Source organism: Lycium barbarum, chromosome 8 (assembly GCF_019175385.1).
Source record: "Lycium barbarum isolate Lr01 chromosome 8, ASM1917538v2, whole genome shotgun sequence".
Lineage (NCBI taxonomy): Eukaryota > Viridiplantae > Streptophyta > Magnoliopsida > Solanales > Solanaceae > Lycium > Lycium barbarum.
The window spans coordinates 106,517,627-106,532,082 of NC_083344.1; the positions used below are offsets into that span (position 1 = coordinate 106,517,627).

At 33.5% G+C, this 14,456-nt stretch overlaps 2 protein-coding genes across 2 annotated transcripts in view; one reads left to right on the top strand and one right to left on the bottom strand.

Moving 5' to 3' along the window:
* The window catches only part of LOC132606548 (mitochondrial import receptor subunit TOM6 homolog), a 4,060-nt gene extending 1,553 nt beyond the window's left edge, over positions 1 to 2,507 (top strand). The window contains exon 2 of the mRNA XM_060320115.1: positions 2,295 to 2,507. The gene's annotated coding sequence lies outside the window, so the exon portion shown is untranslated. The remainder of the gene's footprint in view (positions 1 to 2,294) is intronic.
* A 4,235-nt stretch (positions 2,508 to 6,742) lies between these two features.
* Positions 6,743 to 13,265, bottom strand: LOC132605230 (two-component response regulator ORR21-like). Its single transcript, XM_060318446.1, has 6 exons — positions 12,667 to 13,265; positions 10,252 to 10,404; positions 9,149 to 9,598; positions 8,829 to 8,905; positions 7,801 to 8,628; positions 6,743 to 7,045 (listed from the first exon to the last, which is right to left on the bottom strand). The coding sequence occupies exons 1-6, from the start codon at positions 12,776 to 12,778 to the stop codon at positions 6,986 to 6,988; spliced, it is 1,680 nt and encodes a 559-aa protein (XP_060174429.1). The 5' UTR covers positions 12,779 to 13,265; the 3' UTR covers positions 6,743 to 6,985.
* Positions 13,266 to 14,456: the final 1,191 nt, after the last annotated feature.

Consider the following 14,456-nt stretch of genomic DNA (forward strand, 5'->3'; position numbering starts at 1 on the left):
CCCAGAACATATATATATATATATATATATTCTATGAGAATATAGATTGCTTTTTTAACAATGTTTTGTTTAAAATCAAAATGTTAGCTGGAATGTGTTAAGGAGCAAAAACTTGACTTAATCTGGACTTGGTTGAATTCCTATTAGCATCCATGATACAAGTCGAATTCTAGATGTAAAAATATAGGATCTCCCCCCCTTCAAAATCGGACGTTAAAAACAAAAATATTGTGTGTCAATAAAGGTCTAGCTTGTCCTTTTTTTATTTTTTTTATTTTTTTTATTTTTTATAGTGTCTCATGTGTTAGCATATCCTTTAATGGCTGCTAGGCCTTTTGAATTCCCTTCGGTTCTAGAGTGTTCAAAATTTTGTGAACTTTAGCTGAGGCCTGAATGAGAAGTAGGTGGTCGGTAAGAGCGCTTGAGTTTGGCTAGGATGAATTTATGGATGGATGGATAGTCATTCTCCTTGTAAAATGATTGTATATTTGTGATGAAGCAAGAAGAACCTCCTAATGTGGTATTACAATCTAAGGCAAGTCAATAAGTGCAAAATCTGTTTCCATGAGCTTGCTGAATCAATATGACGAATGATAAAATTTTCATTGAAAGACAGCTTGGAGGTTCTTTTGATGCTGTCTTCAGTAATATTGTTTAGCAATAATGGACTAGAATTGCTTTAGAGATTCAAAAGAGATTGCAATTATGTTCACTTCTTCCTTCTCTCAGATTCCCACTTTTTGGATTCCTTTAGTCGGGCAAAGATTTCTACGCTTTTATCTTATGATTTTTCATCCTAGTAGATCTTTTGTCGGTTGACAACCTTGCCTCTTTGATGTTACTCATATATCAAAATTTGAAAGTAGGAAACATACGACTGAACTAAGGTTGGAGCATTTCTTGCGTTTGGGTGTTGTGTGCAACTTAGAATCTAGTGCATAAAGAAGTTGGAACGAGTTGTGTTATTGCTAAGCACCAATTATGAAATGATCTATGATTCAGGGTTAAGGAATAAATTTCAACCGGAAATCCTTAGGTATTTATTTAATTTAATGAGTTTTTTATGAGCTTTATATGTACTTGAATATGAAAGTAATCTAATGCCCTTTATTAATAAAATAAATAAATGCAAAGAGAATCTTGTATTGTCTCTATGGCCTGTTCACGACACTGGATTTTGTGGTTCTATTTGATAGGTGATTAGATGAAGTTTGAAAATATCAATTTTAAAATGCAAGTGGATAGAGTCGAATATGTTAAGATGCACAGTGACTTATGTATGCGTGTGAGTACGCTAAAGTTTGAGGAGTAACATGTGTCATCAACTTCTCTCGAATCTTGTGAATATTAATGTTGTTCTAGGACTTTGTTCATCGGGAGAGGCAGTACAACATGGAATGTATGGTAGGTGCTTGTTATGAGTTTGAATCTTGGGTGGTGAACCAAGTCTGGTATTTAAGAGAAAAGTAAAGGAGCCTACCCCACTATCCCCCGAGTTTCAAACCGTGGCACTTATGGCCCTTGGAGACTTCTCAGTTATAAATAAAATGTTCTAGTGTGGCTTTCGCTCAGGTGCCTAATCTTACTATCCTTGAGTTGCTTACTCCTAGTATATCAGTAGCTAATAATTTCACTTTGGGACTAGCATCCTGCATGTGCTCATATATGTAGTGATCCAAGATCTGGAATTAGTTTAAAAACACCCTATGATGGAACATGAGCATTTTTAGGAAGTTTTCTTGATCCTGTTGCTCGTGTACAATTTGTGATGCAACTTCAGGAGGCGTAGAGGTAGGCCGAAGAAGTATTGGGGAGAGGTGATTAACAGGATATGGCGCAGTTCCAGCTTATCGAGGAGATGATCCTAGATAGGAGGCTATGGAGGACTCAGATTAGGGTAGAAGGCTAGTAGGTAGTCCCGCTTATGTCTTCGTACTAGTAGTCGCAATTTTGATTTATAGTTTCTTGTCCTTTGTTTTTTGCTACTATCGGTTGTTTCTTGTATTTCGATTATCTTATTTATCTGTGTTAGTGTTAGCTACTGCTCCTCCTCCTTTTTTTTCCAAACTGCTTATCATGGGTTTTTCGCTTTTGTTATTTTAATTTTCATACTGCTTTGAATTGCTTGTCCGACCTTTAAGGTTTGCGTACAGTTTACCCTCCCCAGACCCCACATTGTGGGGTTTCACTGGGTATGTTGTTGTTGATATCCAGATCTAATGCAAATTTAAGGGTTGTCTTTCTTTATATAGAAGTTTCTAATACTGTCGTTCATTTGTCTTTGCCTTCTGCAGTTTCTCTAGAGGAAGGAATGTTTGGAAGAGAAGGAGCCACTGTTCGCTATGCATCTGTTGACCCGTTGCTCTCTTTCATTTCTTTCTCATACATTCAATTTCATTTGTCCCTATGATTCTGAAATTTGTCAATTTGTCATATAATTGAGAATTGTATGGTTGCACCCAAGTTATTTGAGATAAAATGTATTGCGGGAAGTCTCTTTTGGTTTATCAGTTTTATCAACACCTAATTCATGTGAATTTTATTGCTCTAACAATTAGATTAGATCCCCGTCTTCCCCAGTAAACCCTGTTCTATGTTACTGAATGTATAGATGATACCAATATGGCCGCGGGGGTGTGGGGGGAAAGAGGGGGGGGGGGGGGGGGGTTGTGGTTGCAATTAAGAAGCTGATGTTTAGTGTTCGATGTAATGATACCAAGACAATACGGCCAGCAATTCGTCCGTGGTTATGTTTTTTCTTCTGAAACCCAATGCAATTCTGAAAAACTCCTAGCAATCGATTATCTTAGGCCTTTAACGTCAGCAATTCGCAATACATAGCATTTAAATTCACAAAGTTGCACAAAAAAAACCTCTACTCAGGAAATAACAACAAATCTTCAGGAAAAAAAAAAACCTTCAGTAATTCAGCCATTTGCCTAACAGATGTATTTCTATTAATTTCTGTGGATTTGCTTGCCTACTAACCAAGTATTGCTCCACCAAAGTTTAAAACTTATCAGAACGTAACATGTTGCTTGTCATACTATGGGAACTTGTCATTTATTCATTAAGTTGGTAGTTGGTACTAACACTTGGTTGAGGATAAGTTTTTCCACCAACGAAAATTGCTCATGGCACAGGGTAACATGTGAAACAAAATCAATAAGATAATACCGAGAACCGATTATTAATTTAAGCGGGGGGGGGGGGGGGGGGGGGGGGTCAATATTAACACTTGCTAGGTGTCAAGTTTGTCTTCTTGGCTGTCGAAAGAGATTAACAGGCAAGTGCAGATTTCAAGTTTCTTCTGCAGCTTTGAATGTTTTTTTGACATTCTATGTTGAAAAATCGTTTTCAAGCAGCCTCAATTTCTCTGGTAAATGCAAAACTTTGTATTGAGCGAAACAAGAACTCATTACCAAACAATCAACACTGGGAATAGCATAAAAAAGCCACGTATATGTAGCATAAGAAGGTAATCTCTTTTTTAGTTCTGAAGCGCGCTCGTTCACTAATTACATTTAGCAATAGCAGAGGTAATATAGATCAAACAAAGCATCAACTGATAACACAATTTTTTTATTTATATACAGCCAATGTTCATGAGTAGATCGAGGGTAATAACAGAAAGATTACATGATGTCGGACTCCTATGTCCCATATTAGTGTCGTGTTTTGCTTTTCGAGAATCAAATTGACTAATCTGATCTCGCACATAGCGGGAGCTTAGTGCAACAGACAGTGGCGGAGCCAGGATTTATGTCAAGGGGTTTCAAAAATATAAAGAAGCCATAAATGAAGAAGTTAAGGGGGTTCAACGTCTACTATATATACATAAAAAATAATTTTCACCTTATATATACAATGTAATTTTTCGCCGAAGGGGGTTCGGATGAACCCCCTCGGCTCTATCTACGTCCGCCACTGGCAACAGACTGATTTTTTTTTTTTTTTTTTAATTTTGCTTTTTGGTTTCTACAGCTCGGGCTTACAGTATGACAAATTTTCGGTAGTAACAGTATTGCCTGTTATTCAGGAGCTGATGACTACTAGTATCAGTGTTTGGATTTAGGTAGCTGACAAAGTACTTCAGCTATGATAAAATGCTATTTCAAACAAATTTTCCTAAGATTAATTAAAGGGCCTTTTAATCTTTTACCATTAGTCATGTTTATCAATGCTCGAATACATACTGACAAGATCAATTCAAAATTTCATAAACAGTGGCGAGACTGGCGGATTTATGCCTGTAACATCGGTCAGATATGCTATAAATAAACCTGGTACACCACCAGTAAAGACTCCATGGTATCCTTGGTATTCTCAAGACGAGGTAATCAAAATTGAAGAACAACCAATATTTATATCTTCTTATTCTTGGTTCAACTGATATGATATATACAAAAATATAGCTTGACAAGTTTGGTATGTGTAATAGATTGGTGGTTACGCTGTTGAATAAGAATATGACATTCGCTACAGTAAGAGGAGCTGGACATTTTGTTCCATGTTATCAGCCCGCTCGTGCACTTTAACATTTTTCACTCCCTTCATAGAGGGAAAGATTCCTCCTACGTAGCAGAAAAACTGAATTATGAATGGCACTATCTGCAAATGAAGCTAAAGTACGGGAGAAGAAATTCCCTTAATATATTAGCTTGTAATGTTTAGAGCGTTTTATAATAGGTGCTCTCCAGTTTAAGCGTTAATCAATGAATTGATATCTATGAAACATTTATGGTATTATTAACTTTGGGAGTTATGGTTGCGACTTCTAATAATTTTTCTTTTTCAATTTTCTCTGATTTCTTCAAACTCTCACGACGAGGTAGTCATCCAATTAGATTCAATAGACTCGTTTGCTACATTCGGACTTGACTTTAGTTGGAAATTTCTCGTATCGACAAATATAAAGAGATTTAAAAAAAAAAACTATTGTGTGGATTCGACTTTAAAACCAGAACTTGTGATTGAAAGTTGATATTCTAGAGCCATTTTCTCCATTAGTAAATCTCGAGGATATATATATATATATATTAACCATATTCTTATTACAATTACGCCTCCATATTGCTTAAACAGCCGTATCAAGGTCATCTGATGAGGAGTACTGCAAGTTTTATAAATCTCCTCTACCCAAAAGTGATTTGTCAAGACAAAAAGAGAAGTAACAAGAAGAAATGGCAGGACATCCTTCTAGAAACAAATAAAGATAGAAAAACAGGTCATAGATTAGGTCAAGTATTCTTTCTCTCCGGAAATGTATTAGAACTTGTTAACAAAATGAAATTTGTTCTAACTCAATCTTAAAAGCTAGTTTAAGCGATGAGTATTGTCCAAAATCATATAAGGAAACAAACTTGCCTCCCGATCACCGATGTCAAACAATTCAAAATTCCTGGCATGCCTAGGCCTGCCAACTGTGGGCATGGACAAGATAATATGGGGTCCCAATATCGGGTGAAACAAATCAATTTTTTTAAAGCCACCTTTGATCATATTTTTGATTTAATTAAATATTTTAGATAGACGTATAAGTCGAATTGGAGGAATGAATTTCACTAAAATATTATTGTGTGTTCATCATTTTCTATACGACTTCGATTTTTAATGTTTTTAGTTCTATGTTGTCGATTCCATTGTAGATTTTAGCATCTACACCTCCTCAATTTTTCAGTGTAACTAGTCAATAGTCCTGATAAATTGTCTTGATTGGTTTAGCATTTGTGAACATTTCATTAAATTTCTTTTCTTTTTTGCATATACCTTAAATTATTGTGACATTTTATGATTTAGTAGAAGTGGTGAGGTTTCAATTTCAAAAACTAGACATTCATACATTTCATCGAAGTAGGGGTGGGGCTTCGGTTCGGTTTTTTCAAACTTCGGTTATTAAAAAGTGTGTACCGAACACATCGAATCGAATTAGTTTGGTTCGGTTCAGTTTTTCTAATTCGGTTCTTCGATTCTTTATTTCTATTTTCTAGCATGATTAATGTCGCTACTTTATGTCGAAATCAACAACACAGCAGCAAGATGAGAGCAACACAGAAACATTTGCTACTGTAGCAGCAAGAAATCAACATTGTGCACTGCTTGTGTCGTTAGTGTCTGCATGAATTCTTGCAATCCTCACTTGCAGTTCCATTTGCCAAAGAAAAAGAGAGCATTTAACTTCCACATACATGTATCCATATCGCCTCACTAAACATAGTATGGCTGCCAAACAACTTCGCTGCTAATGTAGGAAAATAATTGAATGTGCAGCATAAATTTTGGTTTAACCGAAGAACCGGGGCTCTGAAAGCAAAAATCCAACCAAACACCGAAGTTTTAGAAAAAATAAAATCGAAACCGAACTGAATTAGTTCGGTTCGGTCCGATATTTTAGTTTTCGGTATTTATGCCCACCCCTACATCGAAGGTATCTTCTTTTTATTTTGTTTCAAGTTCATTTATTGAGAAAGAAAAACCTAAATGCCCTCATGATTAATTCATTCTTTCCTGTCTCTGTAATTTATCAAAAATTTTAAACTCGCCTTCTATCTCATTTTATCTCTCTTTTTCTTTTTTCTTTTAAGTAAAATCATCATTACAAAGTGGCAATCTGTAAGCATTTTGTTGCACTAATTTTGTGAATAATGTTAAGGATATTAAACAAATACGAGTGTCGCTGCTCTAGGCTTTGTTGATCCAAGTACGACATCATATGGGTGAAGCCAAACCCATAATCTCCTCCTTTTATCAAATAAAGTGATGCATTATTCCGGCCAAAAAAGTAATGAGTTCCCCTTTGGCTTTCCATAATTGATATGGAAGTATAGTATGTTATTCCCCTTTTCCCCTCCTCCTCCCTCGATGTAATACAAACAGTTTAAAAATGAAACTACAGTATCCAAAAAAAGAAAAAGAAATGAAAGATGCAACAATTCCACTTGAGTAAACAATTTTGTTTCTGCAAAGAGCCTTAAGACTGCATTGATCACGCTGATTCGTCAGGAGAATTTGCTATTCCTGGAAACTGGACACTTGGTGTCATAACCTGCATATGTAGGTTTAAGGTAGAATCTATAGGAGATTACAAGTGTGTTCAATATGATTGAAAATGTGTTTTTGAAAAATAAGTCAATATTTGAATTGTCAAAAAATATGTTTTATGCAAAAGAAATTTCACCAAAAGTAAGAAAATGACTTTCTTTTCCGCCTAAGTTCTTTCAAAATTCTCTCAATTCTTAATTACATTTGACCATCTTACCCATTCCCCAAAAAGGTTGCGGGGTGTACTTGGTTGAATGATAACTTATTTAACTAAATAGAGATCAATTTTCACTTAATATATTTTTCTTCCTTTTTTTTAGTGGTGCACTCGTGTTCCACATATTCTAGATCCACCTCTTATTTAGAGATTGTAATCCCAAGTTCCCAACCAAACACCGGTAAATAGAATTTAATTTCGCGTCCCATATGGATATATAATATAAAGATTTTGATTTAAAATTTACACTGATCTTAGCTAATACCAATAACGAAATACAAAAAAAAAAAAATGTAATATCAAATTATACACTGGGATTGGTATTCTAATTCTGATAATCAAACAACCTGTAAGATTATATAGATTTTGTTAATATTTTCATCCTACAAAAAATACCGGAAAATATTACTTGAAAATTATATTTTTCAAAAAACTATTAACTCATTTTCCAAATACTTTTTAAAATAAGTTCCATCATATGAAACGTAGAATAACTAAAGAGTAGCCTTGTGAGATGAGCAAAGCTAAATAGAAACACTAACCTGATCATCAGAGTAAACTTGATCAAACTCACTGCCTTGTTCATTAGGTAGGTCAGCACCTGGAGATTCGAGATTTTGAAAGATATAATCCATATTTTTGGAATCCATATATGCTTCATAATTCTCTCTCTCATTTGAATAACTTCCTTGATCAGTATCACTTGCGTGTGATGCCGCGACAATATTGCTTGGATCATACATATTTGATTCGCCAATATATAGGTGGAAACTAGGATTAGCTGCTCCAAATTCATTACTTGTTGCATTTTCAATGTCTACATTGGACATTATTGCGCTATCTGAATTTGTTGTTACATAGGGCACATTGAGGTCCAACTCATAGGGCACATTGAGGTCCAACTCATAGTCATTTTGAGTATGATGATCCCCACTGTTAAACGGCGGTCCTGACCTATAATTAGTTATAGTTGGGCCTTGTAGTCCTTGTGAACCCAGTGTTCCAAATAATGGTCCATGTTGTTGTAGCCCACCGCCAACACTATTTTGAGTCGACAAAGATGGGTTATTGAATGGATAGACAATGCTAGGGTTGCGGGGTTGAACCTGAAGTTGTGGACGATTGAGCTGCTGCTGAGACGAACTTTCTCCTCTAGTAAATATATTGTTGATATTATGTGGGCTACTTTGGGTTTGATTCGGGTTACGTTGCTGTTGTTGCGGACTTGGAATATTCGTTTGAAAATGAGGCATTCTCCCAAATTTTTTAAAGCTACTTCTTTGTTGAGAACCACTTGAGGATCTTTGACCTGGTGGGTGACAAATCGATTTTCGCTTTTCTTGAGCTCTCCAGTTGTTGTTACGACATTTCTGAGAGGTGATTGAAGAAAAAAAAATTAAAGAAGAGTTGGACCACGGACATGTAATATATCATTTGAACTCAATGTGAATTTGGTGTGTTTGAAACGACTGAAGTAACTTTTAATAGAAAACATATTTGGTGTTTGGTAATTGGTGAACAATAAAATTCTCTTGAAACAATATAAACGATTAAAAATTTAAGGATGTACCTGAAGGTGACTTGCAACTTGCATCCTGGTAAGACCAGGCACATTCATCACCTTAAGAATGTCTAGTGGATAACATCCTACACGTTTAATAAGAATATAACTTTAATTTAATCACTACAATAATATTCTCGATCAAGCTATGGTATATGCTAGTACAATAATTACTACGCCTTCAACTGAAAGAAGTCGAGATTGGCCCTATATATATATATATATATATATATATATATATATATATATATATGAAGCTTCACTTACCATATCTCTCCATGTAAATGATCAATTATAGAGAAAATTAATTAACCATGAAATAAACTTACTTCCATCACCAAGTTGTTGCATAGCTTCCACGAATTTGGTATGAAGATCTATTGTCCATTCTGTGCAGACCTTTTTCCCAACGGTCTTATTAGCACTGCTCTGGCTCTCTCCTTTATTAGTGTCTTCTGTACTATTTCTACCTCTCTTTCTCGTTAACTTGTATTTTCCATTTGATATGACATTGTTTCCAGACACATTCTTCTCTACAACTTGTTCTTCATCTCCAGCAATATTATTGTCACCAATATCATCAGCACCACCAATAACATTCACATGATCTCCATTTTCTTCTAATCTTTCTCTCCTTTTTTTCTTTTGAATCTTTTCCCTCAATACAAATTGCCACAAGTATTTCGCAATTTCCTCGTGAAGTGGCTTTTTTAGGTAAAGGTAAGCTCCAGTGTCGAAAGCCTTCTTTTCTAAGAGTGGATTGTGTTCATCATATACACCTGCATTATTTCGGAAGTTAGAATTGAACTATACTAATGTAAGCACTATGTGAATAGTTAATTTCATGTATATTTACTGAAATTTATCTGTTATAACAATATTACTGTTACAAAATAATTTCAAAATAATTTCTTACCATTTTAGTATACCAAAAAAAAAAAAAAGGATTAGCAACGAATTACTTATTCTATTTAACGATAAATTATGCAAAAAATCATGTTAGTTATGAGCTATTTAGCGACGAATTCCAAATAGCAAATTCCTATTTTCTTATAGTGTATTTATTAAAAATAACCACTAAAATTATAAATTAATAAACGGTAGCCCTCTTTGCTAAGATTAATTTCACGTATATTTACTGGAATTTTATCTATTATAATAGTAAGATTGTTAGAAAACAATCGTCTATCATATCATTAAAAAAGGAAATAACGACAGACAACTTATATCGCTAAACAACAAAAATTCATTGCTAATCATGTTTGAAGACGGATTATTAAAAAATATCTATTTAGCTACGGGCTATTTAGCAATGGTCTAACGATGAATTTCATGACTAGTTTATCTTTTATAGTGTTTTAATTACAATAATTGATTTTACCCATTTAATAGTAGATGCCATAGGTCGAAGAATACTAGAATAAATACTCACAGAGTGAGACAATGTTTAAGGCCACAGCTTGATCAGCCAAACGCTGAAAGGATTGCAGATCAAGTGAATTGACATTAATTATCATCACATCGATTTTTGTCTTTCCTTTGGAGAGCATTGACATTGCTGCCGAAGTCATATCAACCGTCATAACTGTATCAATGCACTTTAAAAATTAGTGAAGAACAAGAAAAGAAATATACATTATACTCAAAATTATCACATGGATCTGATTATTTCTCATAAGTTGATTGATATGCAGAATTGTTACACCTTAGTTTATGCAATTGTGCATATCAATCAACTTATTATATTGTAATCAACGTTTGCAATCTTAGACAGGTTAAAAAATATGTTATTTAGGATAAATAATGGAATCATACATAGAATAGTGAATACCAGATAGAAATTTATAGTTACAACAATTTATTGAAATGACATGTTGACAAGTGATAATGGACACAAAAGTTTAGAGATAATCTTTTTTCATTAATATGCTTAAGAAGATTTAGAAAAGAGGTAGAAACGGATTTCTCAACAAATTTTAGTTATTCTAATTCGATTTATCTATTGTCCTAGCAATATTCTTTGAAGCCTTGCCCTCAATAACATAATTAATACAATTAAATGTGAAGATATTAACGATAATTTCATGAAATCAGTGTGTCATATATATATATATATATATATATATATATATATATATATATATATATATATATATTATAATCGAATTCAAGAATCTTATGTATGACAACAAAAGTAAAACAATTATAAGATAATAAGTGGACAGAAGAGTAGCAAATCTTTATAGAATACTGAGCCTCAAATCGAAGAAATACACTTTGTACAAAAAGGTATTACCTAAAACAATAGTAGTTGAATGATTACATAGAAGGTGTATTTTTCTATCTTTAGTATCTAAAGTGAAACCCAAATTTTTTATTTAGGCATTGACTTTGAATTTCAGAAGTTTCAAAGAGCGGAAAAAGGATTAAAAAGACCTTTCCTTTTTCTCTCGAATTCTTTTATATGTTCTTTATCATGTCATGGAATACTGATAATTAATTAATTTGGTTGTTGCTAAAACATTACTTGCTCTATGCATGTGTACTCCTGACACATACAAATGTATCTGGCAAAGCAATTCAAGTTAAAAAGATTAACACATCTTGGACAGGGAACAATCAATGAATACTAATAAAATAATTGAAAACAAAAAGAAAGAAAGGAAAAGGCATAACATCTAAAATATACCAAAATTATTAATTACACAACTTTTATCTGTAGGGTATATTAACTCAAGAGAATTCCCATTTTAAGATAATTCTCGGAAAACATAATTGTAGCATTTAATTATTTTTTCAAATTTTCTAATAATTGCCTAATGTCCTCATAAATAAAAATAGATAAAGTGATTGAATGAACATTAAGGTTGAACCAAGATGAAAAATAATATTTGATAAGGGACCATTGAAGTAGTTCCAAATTTATTTCTTTTGGATTAAAAAATAAAATAAAAATATTGAAATATTTTTAAATTCAAGGCATGTGCGTGGTCAAAAGGATGAAATAAAAAAAAGGATGAACTAGTAATTGTATATTAAAAATAAAATAAATAAAAACTCCTTAAATATGCATGTTTTTTTTTGGTTGAATTACAGAGGAAAGAAACACTCCATGAAATTAAGAGGGCAATTTTTAACTAAACAAAAAAATAGAAAGAATTTTTTTTTTCATGAAAATCAAGTTTCCCCATTTTTTTTGTCTATGTCTAATAAAAGAGAAAAAAATCTCAAGGTCAAAAAATAATGATAGCCAGATCCGTTCTTATCAAGTCCTTCTCTTTCTCTTCCCTCCCGTTGCCCTAATCTTGTGCCGCCGCCACCGAAGCGAATTTATTTTTCGAAAATGATTGATAGATTTGTAAAATCAAAGATATACACCTTCAAAAATTATTTTTGAGAGATTTAATTAATTTTCTCCTCCAAGTGTAGAACACATATATATTTTGATTGAATGATATAAATTTACATAAAGCTATATCCCTTCGGGAACATCCCTAAAACTAGACGTCACAAAAATTAACATGAAACTATTGAATCCCCTTTGAAAAATCATATACATCTTTACGGAGAAGCTAATCGAGTGTGTGACATGCTTATAGCAACAACCAAAAATAGAAAATCGAATTTGATTTTATATAACCACAAAAAACTCATTTATTAACTAGTAAAACAACTGCATAGAAACGGTTTTATGACAACAAGAAAAAGAAATTCAAGATTTATAATAAAATAAACTCTAAAAAGAGATCGATGTTAAAATCAAAAATTAAAATAAGAGGCATCACATCAATTTTACACACACACATGTGTGTGTGTTTTTTTTTTCCAGAGATGTCAGTATTTTTACCTTTATATCCACATGACATTAGCAAATCAACCATCTCATTAACAAACTCTTTGTCATGATCAACCAACATCACACAAACTTCTTCTTGCATATCATAATCAGGAGCAGCCATCGGGTTATATGTTCCTTCAATGTTAGTTTGAGAAATTTCTTCTTCAAATATAACAAGGAGGAGATATAAGGAATTAAAAATGTAATAGAAATGCTTAATTTATAAGTGAAATACTTACTTTTTCGGCTGATTTTTTTTATTTATTGAAGCTCTAATGTGATGTTCTCTTTCCCTTTGAAGCTAACTTATATAGTATTCTCTACTGGCTAATGAGCATGTTGAGTGTTGACCATGCGAATTATTTTTATTAACCTGTTTTTCTTTTTTATTTTCTTTATTGAGTCAAGACAAGGGTATACTTTTGTCTTTTTTGTTATTTTCCTTTTAGGGATTTACTATGGAGAGTAATGTTTTTTGATAAAGTCATTTTTCAGTGTTTATTTACTTAAATGAATTTTTCAAGGAAACATTTTTATTTATAAGGAAAAATGACTTCTATCACTGAGTACTCATTTGCATTAAAGAAGTATCATAATTACCAAATAGATATTATTATCTAAATTGTTTTGACCAAATAGATAGTATTATCAACTATCAGCATTCAAAAGCGTCATAAAACTACAATCTCCATATCATAAGCTCAACTATGTATTATTGCCATTTGTTACGTACTTATGCCTATACTTTGAAAATCATCAAAATAATTTTTCAAGGTTAATATTTTCAAAATTCTTAGCGACACACACACACATATAGACGCACACAAACACACCCTTAGTGATTATGTTATGACATATACCTTAAGGAATATATGTCACGATCCAAAACACGGGTCATGAGGGTACCCCACGTTATCCCCCTTGGTGGTGGAACCCTACCCTTAATCACATCAATTAAAGAATATTTGCAGAACGAAAAGATAAATTATACCAAGTTAACAGATATATATAAGTATCAAAAGTGTGGAAATGACAACAACTACCATCCCAAAACCTGGTCTGGACTCATACAAAAGCACTAATGTAAATACAACATTCAGAAGTACAACAAGAGTAGTATGATTACAACACTAGTAGTTGTAGGCATCATAGGCCAACAACGATTAGATAACACACATAAATAAGAAGACTGAGAGTAGATAAGCAATCGAGCACAGTCACAAACAGGTTCATGTACAAGATTAGACAGAGTGTATAAGATGCAAAGTAAGACAGTCAATGAATAAATGTATGAATATGAACGCAGTGCAATGCCCCCATGCCACCTTTTCAATCTGTACACACATGGTAAGGGCTATGCCTCAATGTAACGACCTGTTTGGTCGTTGTTGCATTTCTGACACTTTTGACCCTTTCCCGAGCTTGGTTAGCTCCCTTTGGACCCGAGGGGACCATTGACACGCTTCTTGAGGTGTTTAAATTTGGTTCGGGTGACTTTTTGTGAAGTTTGAGCTTAAAGTGAAAAAGAGTTGACTCAAAGTTGACTTTTGGGTAAACAGACCTTTTTCTGAATTTCGTCGATTCCGAGAAGTGCGGATGGTCGTTTAGAACTTGTGTGTATATCTGATTCGGTTCCCAATGCACTTGGATGCATTTTGGGACTTGGGTTGGGAAGTCGGAATCGAGGTATCGGGGTTTGACACGGTCAACGAGACCTCCATTAGGAATTCTGAGGCCATGAGCGCGTTCATAGCGTGTTTTTATGTGTGTCTGTGTATGTGGTTTGTGAGCAGGTGACC

Coding starts and splice junctions, on each gene's coding strand:
- LOC132605230 (XM_060318446.1), bottom strand. CDS start 12,778: ATGGCTGCTCCTGATTATGATATGCAAGAAGAAGTTTGTGTGATGTTG. Junction 10,405..12,666: donor AATGTCATGTGGATATAAAG/GTAAAAATACTG, acceptor GCATTGATACAG/TTATGACGGTTGATATGACT. Junction 7,046..7,800: donor AAGTTTACTCTGATGATCAG/GTTAGTGTTTCT, acceptor CTACATATGCAG/GTTATGACACCAAGTGTCCA.